Source organism: Ictidomys tridecemlineatus, chromosome 3 (genome assembly GCF_052094955.1).
Source record: "Ictidomys tridecemlineatus isolate mIctTri1 chromosome 3, mIctTri1.hap1, whole genome shotgun sequence".
NCBI classification, from domain to species: domain Eukaryota; kingdom Metazoa; phylum Chordata; class Mammalia; order Rodentia; family Sciuridae; genus Ictidomys; species Ictidomys tridecemlineatus.
In genome coordinates, this window is record NC_135479.1 from 76,442,616 (window position 1) to 76,467,242 (window position 24,627).

Consider the following 24,627-nt stretch of genomic DNA (forward strand, 5'->3'; position numbering starts at 1 on the left):
TTGAGGTTTAGAGAGTGATATATTACTTTTGGAATTTAATAAAAATACCTAAATATTTTCTAGTAATTCTTGCATCATGAAGTTTCATTGCCAGACATTTGGATTTGTGTAAAGCAGAAAAGGTCTATGATTTCCCCTAATAGTCCTGTGGTATTTACAGGAGAGAAAGAGAAGACTAATAGCGAATATTTTGGGAGGCAAATACCTATTTAGCGTTTCTTAGAATTCAGTCATATTATAATTTAAGTCAAATGAATACATTAAGATTTCCTGAAGGAAACAATCTTTAAATTATACGTTGAAAACCACCTTCCTCTGTGCTTAATTTTCAACACAAAGTGTGTGTGTGTGTAGGTTTTTCTTTAAAGCTAGAATGAAATCTAGTGTCTTGCCCATGATGGCAGTCTACCACTGAGCTGTATATCATCCCAAATCAACTTATATTTTTCTTTGTACCAGTTCATTAAAAGCATCTATATTCTGTGGACTTCAGTTATTTCTATGAGAATTTGTGAACTTTTTTGGTCCTTAAGGAAGAGACCTTTAAAAAATTGGGTTCTTTCTATCTTCTGAGTCATAGAATGGGCACATCAGTGTAGTTTGTAAGAGGGTTAGGGTTTTAAGAACAGAAGATCAAATTAGTAATAAAGTCTCCCTCGAAAGGAAAAGCCCAGGACCTAATGGCTTCACTGCAGTTTACTCGATCTATTGCAAAGAATTGAAAGTGAGGAAATCTTTCTAAACTTAATCTATAAGTCCAGCATTACACTGATATGCAAATAAGAGAAGGACACAAAATTAATGGAAACTATAAACTAATATCCCTGATGAACATAGGTGCAAAAATTCTCATCAGGATATTAGCAAATTGAAGCCAACAGCCCATCGATAAAATTCATTTACAATGATCAGTTGGTTTCATTCCAGGGATACAAAGATAGTTCAACATATACAAATTAATAAATTCAATACATAATATCAACAGAACAGAGGATAAAAATCATGTTATCACTATCTAAATAGTTGCAGGAAAAACATTTGTAACATTTATTATCCTTTCATGACAAAAGCTTATAACAAATTAGATATAGAATAATCATACCTCAACATAATTAAAGCTGTGTATGACAAGTCTATAGCCAGCATCATAGTGAATAAGGAAAAGCTGAAAGCATTTTCTCTAAGGTCAGGACAATGTCAGTGGTGTCCACTCTCATTGCTCTTATTCAGTGCAGTACTAGAATAGGAGTTGGTCAAGATAAAGAAAGAACAGACATAATTAGAATGGGGAAGACATATTTCTGTTTGCAGATGAGATATACATGTAGAAAAACTACCAAAAAAACTATTAGAACTGACAAACAAATTTGGTAAAAAAGCAAGATACAAAATCAACATAAAACAGTAGCTTTTCTATTCATCAGTAATGTATTTGCTGGGAAGAAATCATGAAAGTAGTCCCAATCACCATACCTGCAGAGAGAGACAGATAGATAGACACAGACACATACATGACAGACTGATGGACTTAGAAGTAAACTTAATGAAGGAAATGAAAAACCTCTATAAAGAAAATTGCACAACACTTTTGAAAGATGTTGAAGAAGATATTGAAGAGATCCAGGATGGTGAACTAGAGGGAGGTTGTGTTCCTTGTTGCTCCATGACTAAGGATTCAAGAAGAGGAAATACTGTTTCTCTGTGAGGCAGCTGTTACTGCCCCCTGATACCCCGCTATTTACCCCCATTTGTTTATCATGATCACCCACCATCTGCTAGTTTGTCACCTGCCTTTTTAGAGCAGACCACTTGCTGGTGGCCTGTGGTCCCCCATTTGGCTGTTTGCCTGACTCTTGCCTGCCCATCAAAAGCCACCTGAGGTCCACTTGCTGATTGGACCTGAGGTCCACTTGCTGTTGTTGCCTGCACAACACCCACAGTCTGACGGTGGGTCTCCTGCTGCCCACTGCTAACTAGAAGTCCATTGCAGAGTACCCAAAGATTTGGTTACATGCAGCTGCCTATATCTTGGGACATCAGCCAGAGCCTGCATGTTTGCCACGGGTACTGCCACCATCTTGGTGGCCACCTCAACCTCCAGACAGTGCCAGGGCCTGGAGATATATTGTCTGGATAGCTGTAGGTCTCAGTGCTAGTGGTCACTATCTGGCTGCCTCTTTGTAGTGTTGCTCCTTTGTGTGTGTGCTTCTCTGGTGGTCTCTCTGCAAGTTGAAATGGCATTGAGATCTTGGGTCTGTAGCAAGACAGCCTGAGGAAGCTGAAGCCCAGGTCTTTAAGATTGAAGCTGGGTTTGCATGGGCCAATATGGGTCTGGAAAGCCTGTGAAAAACAGGTTGAAGAAAACTGGGCTCTCTCCAGCTCAGAGTTCTGAAATGTGTGGGACAGAAGGGGCTGTCTGTAGTGGGTCAGAAGGCTGGAAGAGGATGTGAGAGCGTCTTGCTCTTTTTTCACCCAGCCAACTAGTCCAGCACCCACCAGGCTGGAGCTACCATAAAACTTCAGACAACCCCACCTATCATCAAAGAAGAAAAGCTGAGAAAAAATTTAAAAGCCAACAGAAGCAATCGTTCAATTTTCCATTCCATTGGAATGATCCATCCATCCATCCTTCCTTCCTTCCTTTTCTGTATCTCTCATATATTTACTATCTTTGAATCCAAATATGTTCTATGCATCAATTTATTGAGGAATAGGATGCCTGAATAGTATATTACAGTTTTGTTTTGTATCCTAATATTTTTACTTAAAAAAAAAATCTGTATTTTTTTTCCTCTCACCTGTCTGTGTCCCTGGATTCTCTTTCTCACTTCTCTCATACTAACAGAAAACCTCTATTAATTCCTCCTTCGCTCTTACTATAAATTTTTGCCTCTATCTTCTCTCCTTCTCCTTCATCAACATCACATCATTTGAAATGGTAAACCCTTGTAGCAAACTTACTGATTATATTGTAGGCAATAATTGAACACATAATTTCTGTTTATTGTGACAAAACTGTAGACACCTTAGTAGGAGCTACTTGGTATAAGGTTGTATATTGTTTGTGTTGGGTGCTGTAAATATTGGTGTTGGAGGCCACAACCAAGTCAAGATGGTGCCTGGCAGTTTGCCAGGAGGAGTGGTTTGTGAGAAAACGCCACCGAGCCATCAAGATGGTGAGGACTCCTTATTGGCTGATTGCTGTATCTGTAGGAGAGCAATGCTATGATTGGATGATGCTGATTGAGTCAAGCTGTATGTAATCAGTTAGATATATATATACACCCCTGCTGTTCTGCAATAAAGCAGTTCCTGCTTCAACCTTCAAGTTGCTTGTCACCTCCCGGACTGCTGCAATTGGTCTCCTCCTTAAAGGTGAGGTATTGGAATGCTTCAGGGAAACTGTAAGACTATAGAGTAGAATCTGTACTGCCTTAGATCCATACTACTACATGGGAAGATACACATACAACATGAAAAAACAAGGGAACAAAATGCCTCAGACAAACTAAGATGTTCCATCAATGGAACCAAAGACAACACAGTACAAGAAATGTCAGAGAGGACATTTAGAAGGTACATTCTTAGAGTGATCTTTGAAATAAAGGCAGGTATCAGAGAGAAAATACAGAAAGTGAAAGATCATTTCATCAAAGAGGCAGAAATTATAAAAAGGAATCAAGCAGAAATCCTCGAAATGAAGGAAACAATAAACCAAATTAAAAATTCAGTGGAAAGTATCACTAACAGACTACTTAGAAGACAGAACCTCAGGCAATAAAGACAAAAATATACATACTCCTGAAAATAAAGTCAACCACAGAGAGAACATGGTAAGAAACCATGAATAGAACTTCCAAGAAATATGGGGTAACATGAAAAGAACAAATTTAAGATTTATCAGAATAGGTGAAAGTATGAAGATCCAAACCAAAGGAACTCACAGTCTTTTCAATGACATAATGCCATAAATTTTCCCAAATCTAAAGAATGAAATGGAAACTCATCTACAAGAGGCTTATAGGACCCCACATGTGTAAAATTACAACAGACCCACATCAAGGCACATTATAATGAGAATGATTGTCATGTAGAATAAGGATAGAATTTTAAAAGCTCCAAGAGAAACAAAGCAAATTACATATAAGGGGAAACTGATTTGGATTTCGACTGATTTCTCAACCCAGACCCTCAATGCCAGGATATGGAATAACATATATCAGCCTCTGAAAGAAAATGGATGCTAATGGATAATATTATATCCAGCAAAATTAAGCTTCAAATTTCTTGATGAAATAAAAACCTTTCATGATAAACAAAAGTTAAAAGAATTTACAACTAGGAAGCCTGCAGAACTACAGAACTACAGAACTTTCTCAGCAAAATATTCCATGAAGAGGGGAAAAAATGAAAATCAGCAAAGGGAGGAACTACGCTAAAGCAAATGTCAATCAAAGGAGAAATTAAGTCAAGTTAAGAACCAAAATGACCAGGAATACAAGTCACGTCTCAATAATAACCCTGAATGTTAATGGCTTAAACTCATCAATCAAAAGACATAGACTGGCAGATTGGATTAAAAAAAACAAAAAAAGACCAACAATATGCTGTCTTCAAGAGACTCATTCATAGAAAAAGACATCCACAGACTGAAGGTGAAATGTTGGGAACAAACATATCACTCACATGGATTATGTAAACAAGCAGAGGTTTCCATCCCCATATCAGAAAAAGTGTACTTCAAATCAAAGTTAGAAGGGACAGAGAAGGACATTTCATACTGCTTAAGGGAATCATACAACAAAAAGTTGTAACATCGTAAATATATATGCCCCAAACAATGGAGCATCTACATATACCAAACAAACCCTTCTCAATTTCGAGAATCAAATAGACCACAATACAATAATACTATGTGACTTTCACCACTGGAAAGACCATCCAAACAAAAACTAAACAAAGAAACTGTAGCATTAAATAATACAATGATTTAGACTTGAACCAACACATATAGAGTATTTCATCCATCATGGAGCAAATAACTTTCATCTCAGCAGCACATGGATTCTTCTCTAAAATAGACAATATTTATCCCACAAAGCAACTCTTTGCAAATACAAAAAAAAATAGAAATATTACCCTATATTCTATTAGATTATAATGGAATGAAACTAGAAAGCAATGGTAAAATAAAAAGTAGAAGCCACTCCAACACTTGGAGACCAAATAGCATGTTATTGAATTATGAATGGATAGCAGAAGAAATCAGGGAGAAAATAAAAAAAATACTTAGAGGTTAATGAGAACACCAGTACAACATATTAAAATCTCTGGGACACAATGAAGGCAGTGCTAAGGGGAAAGCTCATTGCATTGAGCTCATACTTAAGATAATAAAAAGTCAACAAATAAGTTACCTTACATTACATCTCAAAGCCTTAGGAAAAAAAATCAACACCAAAAGCAGTAGAAGACAGGAAATAATTAAAACCAGAGCTGAAATCAATGAAATTGAAATAAAAGAAACAATACAAAAAATTGACAAAATGAAAAGTTGACTCTCTGAAAAAATAAATAAAATTGATAAGCCCTAATGAAGAGAAAAAGAAAAATTACTAAAATTTGTGATGAAAAAGGAAGTATCATGTTGGACAGTACTGAAGTACAGAAGATAATTAGAAACTATTTTGAAAATTTATACTCAAATAAAATAGAAAATCTCGAAGTCATCAGTAAATTTCTAAAGACACGTGATCTACCCAACCTGAATCAAGAGGATATACACAATTTAAACACATCAATTTCGAGCAATGAAATTGAAGATGCCATCAAAAGCCTACCAACCAAGAAAAGCCTAGATAGAACCAGACAGATTCCCAGTGAGCTCTACAAAACCTTCAAAGAAGAATTAACACTAGTAATCCTCAAATTATTTGATGAAATAGAAAAGAAGGGTACCCTTCCAAACTCATTCTTTGAAGTAGTATCACCATGATACCAAAACCAGACAGACACATCAAGGAGAGAAAACTTCAGACCCATATTCCTGATAAACATAGATGAAAACATTCTCAATAAGATTCTGGACAATTGCATATAAGTACACATAAAAAGATAGTGACCATGATCAAATGGAGTTCATCCAAGAGATGCAAGGTTGGTTCAACATATGAAAATGAATAAATGTAATACATTAGTACACTTAAAGACAATAAACATGATTCTATCAATAGATGCAGAAAGAGCATTTGACAAAATACAGCACCCCTTCATGTTCAAAACACTAGAAAGACTAGGGGTAATAGGAACATACCTCAACATTGTAAAAGCTATCTATGCTAAGCCCAAGGCCAACATCATTGTAAATGGAGAAAAATTGAAGCATTTTCTTTAAAAATGGGAACAAGACAGGACTGCCCGCTTTCACCACTTCTATTCAACATGGCTCTTTTTTTAAACTTATTTTTTAATTGATTTTATTTTTTTAAATACACACCAGTGGAATGTATTATAATTCTTATTACACACATAGAGCACAATTTTTCATATCTTTGTATAAAGTATGTTCATGCCAATTCATGTCTTTATGCATGTACTTGTATTTTTGCATTACAATTCTTATTAAACATATTTACCACAATTGTTCTTATCTCTGTTTGTATGTAAACCAGTCTGTTTTGGTGCCAGTACCATGCTGTTTTTGTTACTATTGCTCTGTAGTTTAGATTAAGGTCTGGTATAGCGATGCCACCTGCTTCACACCCAATTCGAGTCTTCATACATCTGCTTTGGATAATGATGTCCATCATATTCCACCATCCTTGCTAATCCCATGCCTCCTCCCTTTGCCTCCCTCCCCTCTTTCCTATCTAGAATTTATCTATTCGTCCTATTTTCCCCCTCCCTACCCCACTATGAGTCAGCCTCCTTATATCTGAGAAAACACTTGGCATTTGTTTATTTGGGATTGGCTAACTTCATTTAGCATTATCTTCTCTAACGTCATCCATTTACCTGTAAATGCTATGATTTCATTCTCTTTTAATGCTGAGTAAAATTTCATTGTGTATATATATGCCACATTTTTTTAATCCATTCATCCATTGAAGGGCATATAGGTTGGCACCATAGTTTAGCTATTGTGAATTGTGTTGCTATAAATATTGATGTGGCTGTGTCTCTGTAGTATGCTGTTTTTAAGTCCTTTGGGTATAGACCGAGGAGAGGGGTAGCTAGGTCAAATGGTGATTTCATTCCCAGATTTCTAAGGAATTTCCATACTGCTTTCCATACTGGTTGCAACAATTTGCAATCCCACCAGCAGTGTATGAGTATATCTTTTCCTCACATCCTCTCCAATATTTATTGTTGTTTGTCTTCATAATGGCTGCCATTCTGACTGGAGTGAGATGGTATCTTAGAGTAGTTTTGATTTGCATTTCTCTGATTGCTAGAGATGATGAACATTTTTTCATATACTTATTGATTGGTTGTATATCCTCTTCTGAGAAGTGTCTGTTCAGGTCCTTGGTCCATTTGTTGATTGGGTTATTATTATTATTATTATTTTTGGTGTTTAGCTTTCTGAGTTCTTTATATACTCTAGAGATTAGTGCTCTATCTGATGTGTGACAGGTAAAGATTTGCTTTCAGGATATAGGCTCTCTCTTCACCTCACAGATTGTTTCTTTTGCTGAGAAGAAACTTTTTAGTTTGATTCCATCCCATTTATTGATTCTTGGTTTTAATTCTTGTACTATAAGAGTCTTATTAAGGAAGTTGGGGCCTAATCCCACATAATGAAGATTAGGGCCTACTTTTTTTCCTATTAGATGCAGAGTCTCTGGTTTAATTGCTAGACCCTTGATTTATTTTGAGTTAAGTTTTGTGCATGTTGAGAGAGATGGGTTTAATTTCATTTTGTTGTACATGGATTTCCAGTTTGCCCAGCACCATTTGTTGAAGATGTTAACTTTTCTTCAGTGCATGTTTTTGGCACCTTTGTCTAATATAAGATAATTTGTAATTTTGTGTGTTAGTTTCTGTGTCCTCTATTCTGTACCATTGGTCTACCAGCCTGTTTTGGTGCCAGTACCATGCTGTTTTTGTCACTATTGTTCTGTAGTTTAGTTTAAGGTCTGGTATAGCGATGCTATCTGCTTCACTCTTCCTCCTAAGGATTGCTTTAGCTATTCTGGGTCTCTTATATTTCCAGATGAATTTTATGATTGCTTTTTCTATTTCTATAAGGAATGCCATTGGGATTTTGATTGGAATTTCATTAAATCTGTATAGTGCTTTTGGAAGTACGGTCAATTTGATAAAATTAATTCTGCCTATCCAAGAGCAAGGTAGATCTTTCCGTCTTCTAAGGTCTTCTTTGATTTCTCTCTTTAGGGTTCTGTAGTTTTCATTGTATAGATATTTCACTTTTTTCATTAAGTTGATTCCCAAGTATCTTATTTTTTTTTTGAGGTTATTGTGAATGGCGTAGTTTTCTTGATTTCCTTCTCAGAGGCTTTGTCCCTGATATACGGAAATGCCTTTGATTTATGGGTGTTGATTTCATATCCTGCTACTTTGCTGAATTTACTTACTAGTTCTAGAAGATTTCTGGTGGAGTTTTAAAGGTCTTCTAGGTATAGAATCATATCATCAGCAAATAGTGCCAATTTGAGTTCTTCTTTTTCTATGTGTATCCCTTTCAATTTTTTTGGTGTAATTGCTCTGGCCAGTGTTTCAAGAACTATGTTAAATAGAGGTGGTAAAAGAGGGCATCCCTGTCTTGTTCCAGTTTTTAGAGGGAATGCCTTCAATTTTTTTTCATTTAAAATGATGTTGGCCTGGGGCTTAGCATAGATAGCTTTTACGATTTTGAGATATGTTCCTGTTATCTCCAGTTTTTCTAGTGTTTTGAACATAATGGGGTCCTGTATTTTGTCAAATGCTTTTTCTGTGTCTGTTGAGATGATCATATGATTCTTATCTTTAAGTCTATGGATGCGATGAATTACATGTATTGATTTCCGTATGTTGAACCAACCTTGCATCCTTGGGATGAATCCCAGTTGATCATGGTGCACAATCTTTTTGATATGTCTTTGTATTCAATTTTCCAGAATTTTATTGAGAATTTTTGCATCTGTGTTCATTAGGGATATTGGTTTTCCTTTCTTTGATGTGTCTTTGTCTGTTTTGGGGATCAGGGTGTTATTGGCCTCATAGAATGAGTTTGGAAGTGCTGCCTCTTTTTCTATTTCCTGAAATAAATTAAAGAGTATTGGTGTTAGTTCTTCTTTAAAGGTCTTGTAGAAGTCACCTGTGTATCCATCCGGTCCTGGGCTTTTTTTGGTTGGTAAGCTTTTGATGGCTTCTTCTATTTCCTCACTTGATATTGGTCTGTTCAAATTGTGTATGATCTTCCTGACTCAATCTGGGCAAATAACATGACTAAGAAATTTGTCGATGCCTTCAATGTCTTCCATTTTATTGGAGTATAAGATTTCAAAATAATTTCGAATTATCATCTGTGTTTCTGTAGTGTCTGTTGTGATATTACCTTTTTCATCACATATGCTGGTCATTTGAGTTCCTTCTGTCCTTCTTTTCTTTAGCATGGCTAAGGTTCTGTCAATTTTATTTATTTTTTCAAAGAACCAACTTTTTGTTTTGTCAATTTTTTCAATTGTTTGTTTTGTTTTGATTTCATTGATTTCAGCTCTAATTGTAATTATTTCTTGCCTTCTACTGCTTTTGCTATTGGTTTGTTCTTCTTTTTCTAGTGCTTTGAGATTTAGTTTGAGGTCGTTTATTTGTTGACTTCTTCTTCTTGTAAGGAATGAACTCCATGCAATGAATTTTCTTCTTAGTACTGCTTTCATAGTGTCCCAGAGATTTCGATATGTTGTGTCTATGTTCTCATTTGCCTCTAGGAATTTTTTAATCTCCTCCTTGTTGTCTTTGACCCATTGTTCATTCAGTAGCATATTGTTTAGTCTCCCTGTAGTGGAGAAATTTTACTTTTTATTTCATCATTGATTTCCAATTTCATTCCATTATGATTTGATAAAATGCATGGTGTAGTATGTCTACTTTTTTGTGTTTGGTAAGAGTTGCTTTGTGGCATAGTATGTGGTCTATTAAGAGAAGGTTCCATGTGCTGCTGAGAAGAAAGTGTATCCGCTTGATGCAGGTTGAAGTATTCTGTATATGTCAGTTAATCTAAATTATTGATTGTATTATTTAGTTCTGTAGTTTCTTTGTTCAACCTTTGTTTGGAAGATCTACCCAGTGGTGAGAGAGGTGTGTTAAAATCACCCAAGATTATTGTGTTGTGGTCAATTTGATTCTTGAACTTGAGAAGAGTTTGTTTGATGAACATAGCTGCACCATTGTTTGGGGCATATATATTTATGATTGTTATGTTTTGTTGGTGTATGGTTTCCTTGAGCGGTATGTAATGTCCATCTTTATCCCTTTTGATTAACCTTGGCTTGAAGTCTATTTTATTTGATATGAATATGGAAACTCCTGCTTGCTTTCACAGTCCATGTGAGTGGTATGATTTTCCCCAATGTTTCACCTTCAGTCTATGTATGTCTTTTCCTATCAATGAGTCTCCTGGAGGCAGCATATTGTTGGATCTTTTTTTTTTTTTTAAATCCAATCTTCTAGCCTATATCTTTTGATTGGTGAGTTTAAGCCATTAACATTTAGGGTTACTATTGAGACATGGTTTGTATTTCCAGCCATATTTGTTTATTTTTGTTATTTTACTTGAATTAGTTTTCTTCTTTGATAGTTTTTCCTTTAGTGTACTACCTCCTTCTGCTGATTTTCATTGCTGTTTTTCATTTTCTCTTTAGAAAATATTTTGCCAAGGATGTTTTGTAGTGCCGGTTTTCTAGCTATAAATTCTTTTAACTTTTGCTTATTGTGGAAGCTTTTTATTTCATCTTCAAATCTAAAGCTTATTTTTCTGGATACAACATTCTTGGTTGCCACCCATTATCTTTCAGAGCTTGATATATTTTGTTCCAGGATCTTATAGCTTTTAGGGTCTGTGTTGAAAAGTCTGCCATTATCCTAATTGGGTTTTCCTTATGTGTAATTAGATTTTTTCTCTTGTGGCTTTTACTATTCTCTCCTTATTCTACATTTTGGGCATTTTCATTATAATGTGCCTTGATGTGGGTCTGTTGTGCTTTTGTACATTTGGTTTCCTGTCGGCTTCTTATATTTGGATTTCCAATTTATTCTTCATGTTTGGAAGGTTTTCTGATATTATTTAATTGAAAAAATTGTTTATTCCTATGGTTTGCATCTCTATGCCTTCCTTTATCCCAGTAGCTCTTAAATTTGGTCTTTTTATGCTATCTCATATTTTTGAATGTTCTGCTTGTGATTTATTATCATTTTGCTGTGTGGTCTATGTTCTTTTCAAGATTATTTATTTGATTTTCATTGTCTGATATCCTATCTTCTAAGTGGTCTACTCTGTGATACTTTCATTTGAGTTTTTAATTTGGTTTATTATTTTTTTCATTACAAGGATTTCAGTTTGTTTTTTCTATAAAACTTTTATCTCCCCTTTGAGGTGATCTTTTGCTCTTGGATTTGTTTCTGTAGCTCATTGTGGAAGTGATCTTTCACTGACTGTATTTGTTCTCTTATATCTTCTTTGAGATCCCAAAACATTTTAACCATGTATATCCTGAAATCTTTCTCTGTCATTTTTTCTGCTTTAGCTTCTATTTCTTCTCATGATGTGTTGTCTTCTTGATTTTTTTGTGGTACTTTATTTTTTCTTTTCATGTTGCTCATGTGTCTTCCTTTCCAGCTCTGTGGATCTGGTGTGTTATTGTTTTTACTCTATAAATTTGTAGTGCTCTTGTAAAGTTCCACTGTCTCTCCAGCTCAAATGGCATGCCCAGGTGTCTGGTGATGTGGGGGGAGCTGGGCGATGGCCTTGTGCTGTGGGTAGGTAGTTTCCAAGTGATCTGCGAGGGAGTGGTGCGCAGTCTTAAGTTATGCAGATGTACTGTTAGGTGTTTCTGCTAAGCTGCTTGTGAGCAGTGGGTGAGCTAGACCTGTGGGTTTTGGGTTCAGAGTCCGGAGACTTACTTGGGCCCAGAGGCTCTGATTTCCATGCGGGTGGTTGCAGTGATGATGATTTCTCCGAAAATCAACTGGCCCCTGGAGATTCAATCTGGGAACTCTCAACTTGGTTCTTGAAACTCTAGCCAGAGCAATCAGACAGATGAAAGAAATTAAAAGGATACATAAGGAAAAGAAGAACTCAGATTATCATTGTTTGCTGATGACACAATTCTATATTTAATGGATCCAAAAAATTCCATTAGAAAACTTCTAGAAATAATAAATGAATTCAACAAAGTAGCAAATATAAAACTAATACACATAAATCAAATGCATTTGTATACATCAGTGAAGAACCCTCTGAAAGAGAAATTAGGAAAACTATCCCATTCAAAATAGCCTAAAAATAAAATACTTGGAATTAATCTTAACAAAAGATGTGAAAGGCATCTACAACTGAACACCAAAGAAAGAAATTTAAGAAGACTTTAGGAGATAGAAAGATCTCCCATGCTCTTGAATAGGCAGAATTAATAGTGTTAAAATGGCCATACTACCAAAAGTGTTTTACAGATTTAATGCACTTTCTATTCAAATACCAATGACATTTTTTATAGAACTAAAAAAGGCAATAATGAAATTCATTTGGAAAAATAAGAGACCCAGAATAGCCAAAGCAATCCCTAGCAAGAAGAGTGAAGCAAGAGGCATCACAATACCAAACCTTAAACTAGAATATAGAGCAATAGTAACAAAAATGGCATGGTATTGACACCAAATAGATATGTAGACCAATGGTACAAAATAGAAGATATGGAGAAAATCTCACATATATATAGCTATCTTATACTAGGCAAATGTGCCAAAAACATACATTGGAGAAAAGATAGCCTCTTCAACAAATGGTGCTGGGAAAACTGGAAATCTATATGTAGCAAAATGAAATTAAACCTCTATCTCTCACCCTGCAGAAAAATCAACTCAAAATGGATCAAAGCGTTAGGCACTAGACCATAGACTCTGCATAGTAGAAGAAAAAGTAGGCCCAAATCTTCATCATGTCAACTTAAGACCTGACTTCTTTAATGAGGCTCCTCAAGTTCAAGGATAAAATTAAGAATCAATAAATTGGATGGTATCAAACTAAAAAGCTGCTTCTCAGCAAAGGAAACAAGAACGTGAAGAGAGAGTCCACAGAATGGGAGAAAATCTGTATCACATGCACTTCAGATACAGCACTAATATCCAGGATATATGAAGAACTCAAAACACTTAACAACAAAAAAATAAATAACCCAGTCAATAAATTGTCTAAGGAACTGAACAGACCCTTCACAGAAGAAGAATACAACTGATTAACAAACATATGGAAAAAATGTTCATTATTTCTAGTAATTAGAGAAATGCAAATCAGAACTACTCTAAAATTTCATCTTACTCCTGTTAGAATGGCAATTATCAAGAATATAAGCAATAATATGTGTTGGCAAGGATGTGGGAAAAAAGATACTATTACACTCACACCTGGCGCTGCAAATTGGTACAACCACTATGGAAAGGTGTATGGTGATTCCCCAGAAAACTTGGAATGGATCCACCATTTGACCCAGCTATCGAACTCCTTGGTTCCTACCCAAAGGACTTAAAAACAGCGTACTACAGTGACACAGCCACATCAATATTTGTTTATAGCAGCTCAATTCACAGTAGCTAAACTATGGAATCAACCTAGGTTCCCTTCAACAGATGAATGGATAAAGAAAACGTGGTACATATCCACAATGGAATATTAGTCAGCCTTGAAGAAGAATGAAATTATGGCATTTGCAGGTAAATGGATGAAACTAGAAAATATCTTAAGTGAAATAAACCATTAAAAAAAAAAACCCAAAGGCCAAATGTTTTGTCTGATAAGTGGATGCTGATCCATAGTTGCTGTCTGGGGGCAGGTAGGAAAGAATGGATGAGGGGAGAGAAGGGACCATGGGGATGGGAAGGTTGGTAGGATGAGACAGACATTATTACCTTGGATACGTGTATGATTATACTATTGGTATGACTTTGCATCCATGTACAGCCAGAGGAATGAGAAATTGTGCTCCATTTATGTACAGTTGTCCAAGTGCATTCTACTGCCATGTAAAACTAATTAGAAAAAATTTAAATGAATTAAAAAAACAAAGAAAAAAAGTTGAAGAAGATATTTAAAAATGGAAGACCTTCCTTGTTAATTTATTAGAATTAATAGTGTTAAAATGTCTGTACTTCTCAAAGTGAATCTATGTATGCAGTGTCTTCCTTATCAAAATACCAGTGATATTCTTAATAGAACTAGAAAACAATGACTAAGATTTACAATGACTAAGATAAAAGACTGTGGGTTGCCAAGGTTATCTTGAACAAATTAATAAAACTAGAGGCATCACAATACCTTATTTTAAGACATACAGAGCCACAGTTAGAAAAACAGCCAGATACAGTACAAAAACTTACATGTACACCATTGGAACATAATAGAAAGCCCAGAAGTAAACTCATTCTTTTATGGACAAATGATTCCCCCACAGAGGCCAAAAGTACTTTAGAAAAATTATATCCTCTTAATAAATGATGTCAGAAAAATGGGATATGCACATACAGAAGATTGAAACTTTACCTTTCTCTTTTACTGTGTATAAAAATGTACTCAAAATCTATCAAGATTAGAACGTCTGAAACTACTGGAAGAAGACATAAGTGATATACTTTAAGACATTGGAACAGGCAATGATTTTCTTGATAGAACCCCCAAAGTGCCGAAACAAGAAGAAAATTGGCATGTGGGATGACATCAAGCCAAAAAGCTTATGTACACTAAACAATTAACAGTGAATTTGAGAAAATATTTGCAACTCTTTATCTGACAAATGGCTAATATCTAGAATATATAAGGAACTCAAAGAAAGTAACACCAAAACCCAAATAAACCAAATAGGGAAGATGACAAATGAGCTGAATATGCCCTTATAAAAGGAGGAAATACAAATGGTCAATAAATATATGAAAAATGCCCATGTATCATTAACAATCATGGAGACAGAACATAATTACATAACAACATTTTTTGTTACTAAAAACAGAAAATGGATGGTAGAAATGTGAATTAATCATTATGGCAGTTCCTCAAAACACTAAAAATAGAACTATAATATAATACAGTCCAGGTGTCTCACTGCTAGCTATATGTCCAAAAGGGATGAAACCAGCATACCAAGAAGATAACTGTATGCCAATGTTTATTGATGTGATATTCACAATAACTAAGATATGTAATCAGCCTGGGTACCCAACAACAGATGGATGGATAAAGAAAATATGGCACCTATATACAGTGGAATATTATTCAGCCATAAAGAAGAATGAAATCCTGTCATTTGCAGTAAAATGTGTGGAACTGGAAAATATAATGTTAAATGAAACAAGCCACAGAAAGACAAATTCTGCATGTTCTCTCTCAAATATGGAAGCTAAAAAACGTCAACCTGAAAGTAGAATAGGGTCAACTAGAGATTGGGAATCTCTGTTGTGGAAAGGTTAAAAAAGGGAGGTTGGATTTGGTCAGTGCATGCTATGTTCATGTATAAAATTATCATACTGAACCTCATTAACATGTACAATAATACATGTTAACAACAAAAGGAAAATGGATGACTGATGTTCACTGTGTACAGTTCTCATAACCCTCATTCATTATGGTAGCATCTCATGAAGATGAAAAAAAGTTTTTAAAATCTTAGATTAGAGCTTTCCACGGATCAGGAGAAGTGGGTCAGGGAGAATGGTCACGTTTTCTTCCCCAGTACATAGTATTAAGGGCATGAACAATACACATTTAAGGTTCCTACATATCTTTTCATTGCTTGATAAGTTGCATATTTATATCACCTTATAATTTTCCTTTATATTGATGTTGATGTACCATAGTTTATGTAAATTCACCTACTAAATAGTACATATTGGTTACTTTCAGGTTTTGGCAATTATGATCCTGTAAATACCCATTTGTAGTTTTTTTTTTTCTGTGTGTGTATGTGCACATACGTTTTCAACACATTTGGGTAAATATCAAGGAGTGAATTGCTGATCCTATTGTAAGATTATGTTTGGTTGTTTAAGAAACCTTCAAGTTGTCTTCCAAAGTGCCTTTACCATTTTGCATTCTCAACAATGAATGAAAGTTCCTGTTGTTCTACATCCTCAACAGCATTGGGTGGTGTCAGTATTTCCTGATTTGGGCCATTCTTATAGGTGAGTAGTGGTATCTCAATGTTTAAGAGCTACCCCACCCCCATATTCTTATTGCCATAGTTGTGTGGTGTCTTTGGTGAGGTGTCTGTTCAGGTATTTTACCTATTTTTAAATTGAATTGTGTATTTTCTTAAATGTTGAATTTTAAGGGTTCTTTTTGTATTTTGGCTAACAGTCCTTTATCAGATGTGTGTTTTATAAACATTTTCTCCTAATTAGTGGTTTGTCTTCTCATTCTCTTGATAGTTTCTTTCACAGAGCAGACTTTTTAGTTAACATATAGTCCAACTTACTAAAGAATTTGTGAATCATGCCTTTGATTTTTATATCTAAAAAGTCATCACCATACCCAGTTGTCACCTAGATTTTCTCCTGTTATTATCTGGGAGTTTTGTGGTTTTACATTTTACATTGATATCTATGATACATTTTGAGTTAGTTTTTGTGACTGATATATGGTATGTATCCACATTTATTTTTTGTGTGGGTATATTTAGTTGTTGTAGTACTATTTGTTGAAAACATTGCTTCCCCCCCCCATTGTATTTCTTTTGCCCCTTTGTCAAAGATCAGTTTATGTTGGGCTATTTCTGGATGCTCTGTTTAATCCTATAGATCATTTTGCCCATTCTTTCATTAGTAACCCACTGCCTTAACTACAGTAGCTTTGTAGTATTCTTGTGACTTTATTGAAAAGGGGCTTTTTGGAGAGCCTTACTCTGCAAATCATTCTGATGTCATTATGTTTCTTAATTATCTGTAAAGTTATCATATTGAAAAAAATTGTCACTTTTTAAGAAAATAAATTGAAATTTAATGTATAAAATGAGTTAATGAAACTTATTATCTCTGCATTTGCCCTATAAAGAAAGGAAGGTTTCTTTTCTTTTATTGTTTCAGGGGAGAAGTAATTGATTCTTTTACTTATAGTTTTGTTACAAGACTTAAACCGAATACAGAGAATAAGCTTTCAATTTCAGTATAAAAGGCTTGGGAGGCTGAGACATGAGGATTACAAGTTCAAGGCCAGCCTCAGTAACTTAATGAGGTCCTAAGCAACTTAGGGAGAACCTGTCTCAAAATAAAAACTGAGGGGCTGGGGATGTGGCTCAAACAGTAGCGCGCTAGCCTGGCATGCATGCGGCCCGGGTTTGATCCTCAGCACCACATACAAACAAAAAGATGTTGTGTCCACCGAAAAACTAAAATAAAAATAAAAATAAAAAATCTCTCTCTCTCTCAAAAAAAAAAAAAAAAAGAAAAAAAATGACTGAGTGGTTAAGTGCCTCTGAGTTCAATTCCTGGTACCAATAAAAGAAAAAAAAAGATCAATAAGTTTTATGTAATATTAGCTGATATTAATAATCTTTATTCCTTTTTCTCCATCTTCCTCCTTTAAACATACAGCTCTTGGCTTGCCCTCCTAAATGCAGGAACTGCTTTCTTAAACCCTATTAATGAAACCATAGCAAAGCTCTGAAAAGAACTGATTGGAATTGTTGGGCATGGTGGCGTATTCCTGTAATCCTAGGGGCTTGTAAGCAGAGAGGGGAAGATTGCAAGTTCAAAGCCAACCTCAGCAATGGCGAGGTGCTAAGCAACTCAGTGAGACCCTGTCTCTAAATAAAATACAAACTAGGCTGGGATGTGGCTCAGTGGTTGAGTGGATGTGGCTCAGTGGTTGCCCCTGAGTTCAGTCCCCAGTACCCCCCCAAAACAAAAGCCAAACAAAAAAGATGATAGCTTGGCATTGAGAAAATGTGGTGATACAATTTTCTTTTCCCTGAAAATGGTTTGTATCATGTAATTGGAAATCTTGTTAGCATTGCTATGTATGAATGCTTAAAGGAGTTAAATGAGGGCAGGGGAGAGGAAAAGTAATAAGTAAGTACCTGGACTGTCAGGGATGTTGCCTTTAATAACTAGAAGGCAAAGAAATGAGAGCAGTGTAGTATACTGCATATAATATTGAATGAGTTCAGGAAATGAAAGTCTGTGTTATACTCCTGTTTGCAACAAAACTACTCAATGTTTTTGGAATTTCTTTGCCTCTAATATATTTATCTGGGATTTTTTTGTGCAGTAGAGTTACGTATAATACCTGTTTCTTATTCATTAAAAGGGGTGTGCACCCTGTGATAAAAATTGGACTGTAGTAACAATAAAATTATTCCTTTTGAAGGAAGTTACTAGGATAACTATAGATCCTAATGAATTTATGCTGGTATGTAAAGGAAAGCTTGTATTAATTTATTTTTTTCTAAAAATATTATATTCAGTCTCTTACAAAAAAGACAAAAATATGATTTTAATATAATTTGTATGCTTTCTTTTAGGTTGGTACAGAGGAGTGTCAACAAAGAAGCCAAATGTAAAGGTAATGAAATGTTTGTTAGCTTTTTTAATTCCAGAGAGAGATGTCTATTTGGTAAAATAACAAATCTTACTGATCTATCTCTTAAGTCTTTTATAGTGGCCACAAACATATTTTTCCTCTACAGAACTGTACCAGACTTTTCTCTGATTCAGGAATATTAAAATAATTTTTCTGAAAGGACAGAAAATGCAAATGTTATCATAGTTATAAAACTTATCTTGAAGAGGCAGGCCTATTTAAGTTTTAAATTGTTTTTCCTTCAAATATTTGACAAAAAGTAAATTGAATTATTTATAGGACTAGTTCCTTGGAATTTGAAGCAATCCAGGCAGTGCCAAAATAATAATGTGACTAGTTAGATGAATTTATTTCTACTAATACCAAATTAAAAAAAGTCAAATAATGTCTAATTAGACATTGGTTGATCCTGATATTCTTGTTAAATTTGAATCTAAATTTGAGATATTGGTGTATAATACTAATTTTGTGTTCTAGATTTTATGTGTTTATATAATTGGTAATTTGATCAAATAAAATATATTTTAATTAGCAGTTATAATACCATTAGGAACATTCTTCTTCAGTATAATGCATTTGTAAAACATTCTTTCTGCTTAATTCTTTCATATAATTGATAATATTCATTTTCTTGTTTCTGTATTTTAATACTCATTGTATTATGCTTTTTCTTATGTAGATAAATAACAAAATAAATAACAAAACTATCACATTATTTTCATTAAAAAATTGTCCCAAGTTTTAACCATCAATTTTGCCAGTGAAATTGTTTTATTAGTTTCTTTCTTTTTTAAAAAAATTGTTCTTAGTAGTTATACATGACAGCAGAATGCATTTAGATTCATTGTACACCAGTGGTACACAACTTTTCATTTCTCTGGTTGTACATGATGTAGAGTTGTACCATTCATGCAGTCATACATGTACTTATGATAATGATGTCCGTCTCATTCCATCATCTTTCCTACTCCCATCCCCCCTCCCGACCCCACCATCCATTTTGCCCATTCAAAGTTCTTCCATTTTTCTTATGCCCCTTCCCCTCATATGGATCAGCATCCACTTATCAGAGAGAACATTTGGTCTTTTGGTTTTTTGGGATTGGCTTGCTTTATTTAGCATGATATTCTTCAACTCCATCCATTTATCTTTTTGAACACCGAGTTGTTGGTTTCTGATGTAATAATTATAGTGAGACAATATCTTCATGTTTTAATTTCTTTTTTTATTGTTGGTTGTTCAAAACATTACATAGTTCTTAATGTATCATATTTCACAGTTTGATTCAAGTGATGTTTTAATTTCTTATAATCAGTTTTCTCATTCTTGGCACGACTAACATGTTGGGCTAGTCAACTCTTTGCTGTAGGAGGCTATCTTGTGTAGTTAAGATATTTATCAGCATATATGGTTTCTATCTACTGGATGCCAGTAACTATCTCCCCCTATGTTGTGACAGTGAAAAAGCAATCCAGGTATTGCCAAATGTATTATGGGGACAAAATTGCTCCCGGTTGAGAACCACAGCTCAATAGGTAATTTTTCCCCTTCTATTTCTGATTTTGAGCTACACTTTAGGTGTTAATTTTGTCTTAAGAATGCTTACATGGGAATAGTTTCTGTTTGTATTTTATTTTTAAAATCTTGCTTGAATTGCCAAAAAGGTTAGCACTTGAATAAATAAGAACTCTTAAAATGAGTAGAAAGCTTTAATTTGTGCTATTTCATGTTATAAATTTATTCTTAGTAATATTTGATCTTGCCAACTCCTCTACTTTCCTTCCAATACAAGTATTTGGGTATCACTGTGGTCATTGAAGTTATTATATGTTTGTGATTGATGTATCAAATTGATTCACAGTGTTTTGTTTAAAAACGGTATCAAGGGAGATATGAGTGATAATACCTTTAAAATATTAAACATAATTGTTTTATCTATTGTTAAATAACAAGTACAATAGAATGTAATGGATTAAACTAACATTTTATCTCTTCATGATTTTGTAGTTTGAGGAGTCAGCTGGGTGGCTGTTTGGATACCTGTGGGGTCATCTTGTAGCTATAGTCATCTGGGATCTCAACTGGCCAGAATGTCTGAGAATATTTTTTTTTTTTTTGGCATCTTGGCATGGATTGTTGGAGATCTCTTCTCAGGTGTACCACCAATATATGTTAATTGGGTTTCTCCATGTACTCTCAGGGTATCTGTTCATGTGGCTTCTCCAGCAGGGTAACTAAAATTTCATTTTATAGTTAAGGGGAAGTACTCAGAACCTCAAACCTATTTTTCAGTTCTTTTCTGTGTAAATCAGTTGTTTAGGCTCTGTGAAGTAATTATTTTGTGATTTGTAGTTGTTTGATAAACTGGTGAAAATGAAGAAGCTAAATCTCATTACCCTAAACAGTGTCAGAGCTCTTTTTGTCAGATTCCATTAATTTCTTCACTTTAGGCTAATGTACTTCTGAAATTGTGAGGTTTAATTAACCCTCTGAAATTGTGTGGTTTAATTAACTCTCTGCTAAAATTGTGAGTGAGATTGTTTTTCTGATTTTTTATCAGCAAGTTTATTTTTGTATATAGAAAATCTAATTAATATTAATTTAAAAAATTTAATATTTATTTTTCCTTATAAATTTTAAATAAATTTAATTTTAAATTTATTTATTTAAATATTAAAAAAATCTTTTATAGTTGTAGATGGACAGCATGTCTTTATTTTGTTTATTTTTTTATGTGGTTCTGAGAATCAAACCCAGTGCCTCACAAATGCTAGGCAAGTGCTTTGCCACTTAGCTACAGCCCCAGACCCCAATTTATTTTTTAATGTTTTAATGACTACAGTAGAGTCACACATAATAGGGGTTCATTTTTACATAAACATAAAAGCATAGAGTGTAATTTATTCCATTTCAGTCCCCAGTACTTCCTCTTTCCATCCTCTCCTCCTTTTCCCCTTCCTCTATTCTACTGGTCTTCCTTCTATTTATTGTTTTTGTGATTAGTGCTTTATAGGTATATGTAAAGGTAGAATTTACTGAGGTATATTCATATATGTACGTGGCATAACTGGGTTAATTTTACCCCCATCCCCAATCTTTTCTTATCCCTTTTCCCTTCTCCCATTACTTTTCTCTACTCCATTGATATTTCTAAAATTTTTATGGAATTTCCCAATCCTGTTTTTCCCCTTATTTTATTCTAGCTTCTGCATATGAGAGAAAACATTGGAATCTTGACTTTCTGATTCTGGCATATTTAACTTAGCATGAGTATTGTGATGTCTCCAGCATTGCTTTTTGGGTGAGTTTAGAATTGCTGTGGCAATTTCAAAGTAATTTTAGGACTTTTTCCCCCCTAATTCTGTGAGGATATCATTGGCATTTTGATGGGGATTGCATTGAAGTTGTCTATTACTTTTGCTAATATGGTCATTTTAACAATATTAATTCTGCCTATCCAAGATGGAAAATCTTTTCTTCATCTTGTGTTTTCATCAATATCTTTATTCAGTGTTCTACAGTTTTCATTGTAGAAGTCTTTCATCTTGGTGGTTAGATTTATTCCTAGATATTTTTTTGAGGCTATTATGAGCGGGATTGTTACCTACTACTTTGCTAAATTTATTAGTTCTAGCAGTCTTCTGTTGGAGCTGTTTGAATCTTCTGAGTATAGAGTCCTATCATTTATAATCAGTGACAATTTGTTTTCTTACTTTTCCATTTTTATCCACTTTATTTTCTTTTCTTGCCTGATTGTTCTGGCTAGAATTTCTAGTACAATATTGACTAGGAGTGGTGACAACAGACATTGTTTTTTTTGTTATTGTTGTTGTGTATTGTTTTTTGTTCTGGATTTTAAAGGAAGTGCTTTCTGTTTTTTCCTAATCACTGTGATGTTGGCTTTGGGTTTGTCTTTATAGTCTTAATGATGTTGGGTAAGTTTCTTCTGTTGCTAGTTTCTTCAGCATTTTTAACACAAGTGGTTGCTGAATTTTGTCAAAAGCTTTCTCTTTATCAAGATAACTGATTTTTTTTGTCCTTAATTCTATTTATGTGGTGAATGACATTTATTGATTTATGTATGTTAAATTATCCTTGCTTCCCTGGAATGAAACCAAATTGATCATGATGTACAGTCTTCTTAATATGTTGTTGAATATGATTTGCTAATTTTTTGCATCTAAGTTTATTAGGAATATTGTTTTTTTCTTGATGTGTTCTTATCTGATTTGATTATCAGGGTGATACTGGTTTCATAGAATGAATTTGGAAGTGTTTCACTTTTATGGCTTAAATTAACTTAGGAATGTTCAGCAGGAAAATGATTGGATTGTGAGAGCTCTAACCTAATTAGTCCATCTTAGTTTGAATGAAGTAGGTTGTAACTGTTGACAGGTGGGTCCTTACTGGAGGAATAGGTCAAGGGGGTTATACTCTGCAAAAATCCATGTTTGCTATGGCTCCATTTTCTTTCTCTTTCTCTGACTCAGCAGTGAGTTGAGCAGCTTTCCTCTGCTTGTGCTGTCTTAATCTTGGGCCCAGAGCAATGGAATTGGCTGTCTGTAGACTTGAGACCCTCTGAAGCCATGTAACCGAAATAAATTTGTCCTCTTCTAATTTTTTCATGTCAAGTATTTTGGTAACAGTGATGAAAAGCTTACTAAAATAACCCTTTCAGGTTCACAAAATTATTTTAGGAGCATTGACATTATTAGTTCTTGTTTAAAGGTCTAGTAGAATTCAGTTGAGAATCTTATCTGGTCCTGGACTTTTCTTTGTTGGAAGCCTTCTCATTACTGCTTGTATCTTATTTCTTGTTATTGGTCTGTTTAGGTTTTCTATATCTTCTTTTTTTTAAATATATATTTTAAGATATCTTTATTTATTTATTTTATGTGGTGCTGAGGATTGAACCCAGTGCTTCACACATGTAAGGCAAGCTCTCTACAACTGAGCCCCAGCCCTCTACATCTTCTTGATTGAATTTTATGTCTAGAAATGTAGCAATTTAATCTATGTTTTTCAATTTATTAAAGTATAAGTTTCAGTAAAGTCTTTTTAATATAGTCCTAGATTTCTGTGATTTTTCTGTAATGATTTCTTCTTTTTCATCTCTAATTTTATAAATGTGTGGGTAGTTGGCTATGGGTTTATCTAGTTTGTTTTTTCAAACAACACTCTTAATTTGGTTGATTTGTTGTTTTATTACCTTATTCTCTATTTCATTGATCCTTTGCATTTTTTAACTTTCTATTTCATTGATTTTTGTTCTGATTTTAATTAATTCTTTTCTTTTACTGATTTTGGAATTGGTTTCTGTTTTTTTTTTCTAGTACCTTGAGATGAATCACTAGGTTTTTTATTTGGGATCTTTCTGATTTTCTCATGTAGGCAGTCATAACTATAACTTTTCCTCTTAGAACCAACTCCATAGTGTCCCAGATATTATGGTAGGTTGTATCACTATTATCATTCGATTCTAAGAATTTTTAAATTTCTTCCCTGATATCTTCTATCACCAATCCATCATTCAAAAGTATATTACTGTTCAGTCTCCATTTGTTTATATAATATTCCTGGAGTTTTTTGGATGTTGATTTATAATTTTACTCCAGGATCATCACATAAGATGTTAGAAGTGATCTCTAACTATTGGTATTTGCTAAGTGTTGCTTTGTAGGATAAATTGTAGTCTATTTTGAGGAATTTTCCAGGAACCCCTGAGAAGAAAATGAATTCAGCTGTGGTTGGATGAAATATTCTATAGACTTCTGTTAAGTCATTTGATTTATAATTTTTTTTAGGTCTGAGGGGTCTTTAATTAGTTTTTGTCTGGATGACATATT

General features: G+C 34.2%; 1 protein-coding gene across 14 annotated transcripts in view; it reads left to right on the forward strand.

Moving 5' to 3' along the window:
- Positions 1-24,627, forward strand: part of Dock3 (dedicator of cytokinesis 3) — a 586,580-nt gene that overhangs the window by 137,747 nt on the left and 424,206 nt on the right. For all 14 annotated transcript variants that reach the window (XR_013436504.1, XM_078043258.1, XM_021727520.2 and 11 more), the window contains exon 3: positions 18,723-18,763. Coding sequence is in view for 13 of the 14 variants with exons in the window: in XM_078043258.1 (XP_077899384.1) it covers positions 18,723-18,763 (41 nt within the window). In the remaining variant the exon portion in view is untranslated. The remainder of the gene's footprint in view (positions 1-18,722; positions 18,764-24,627) is intronic.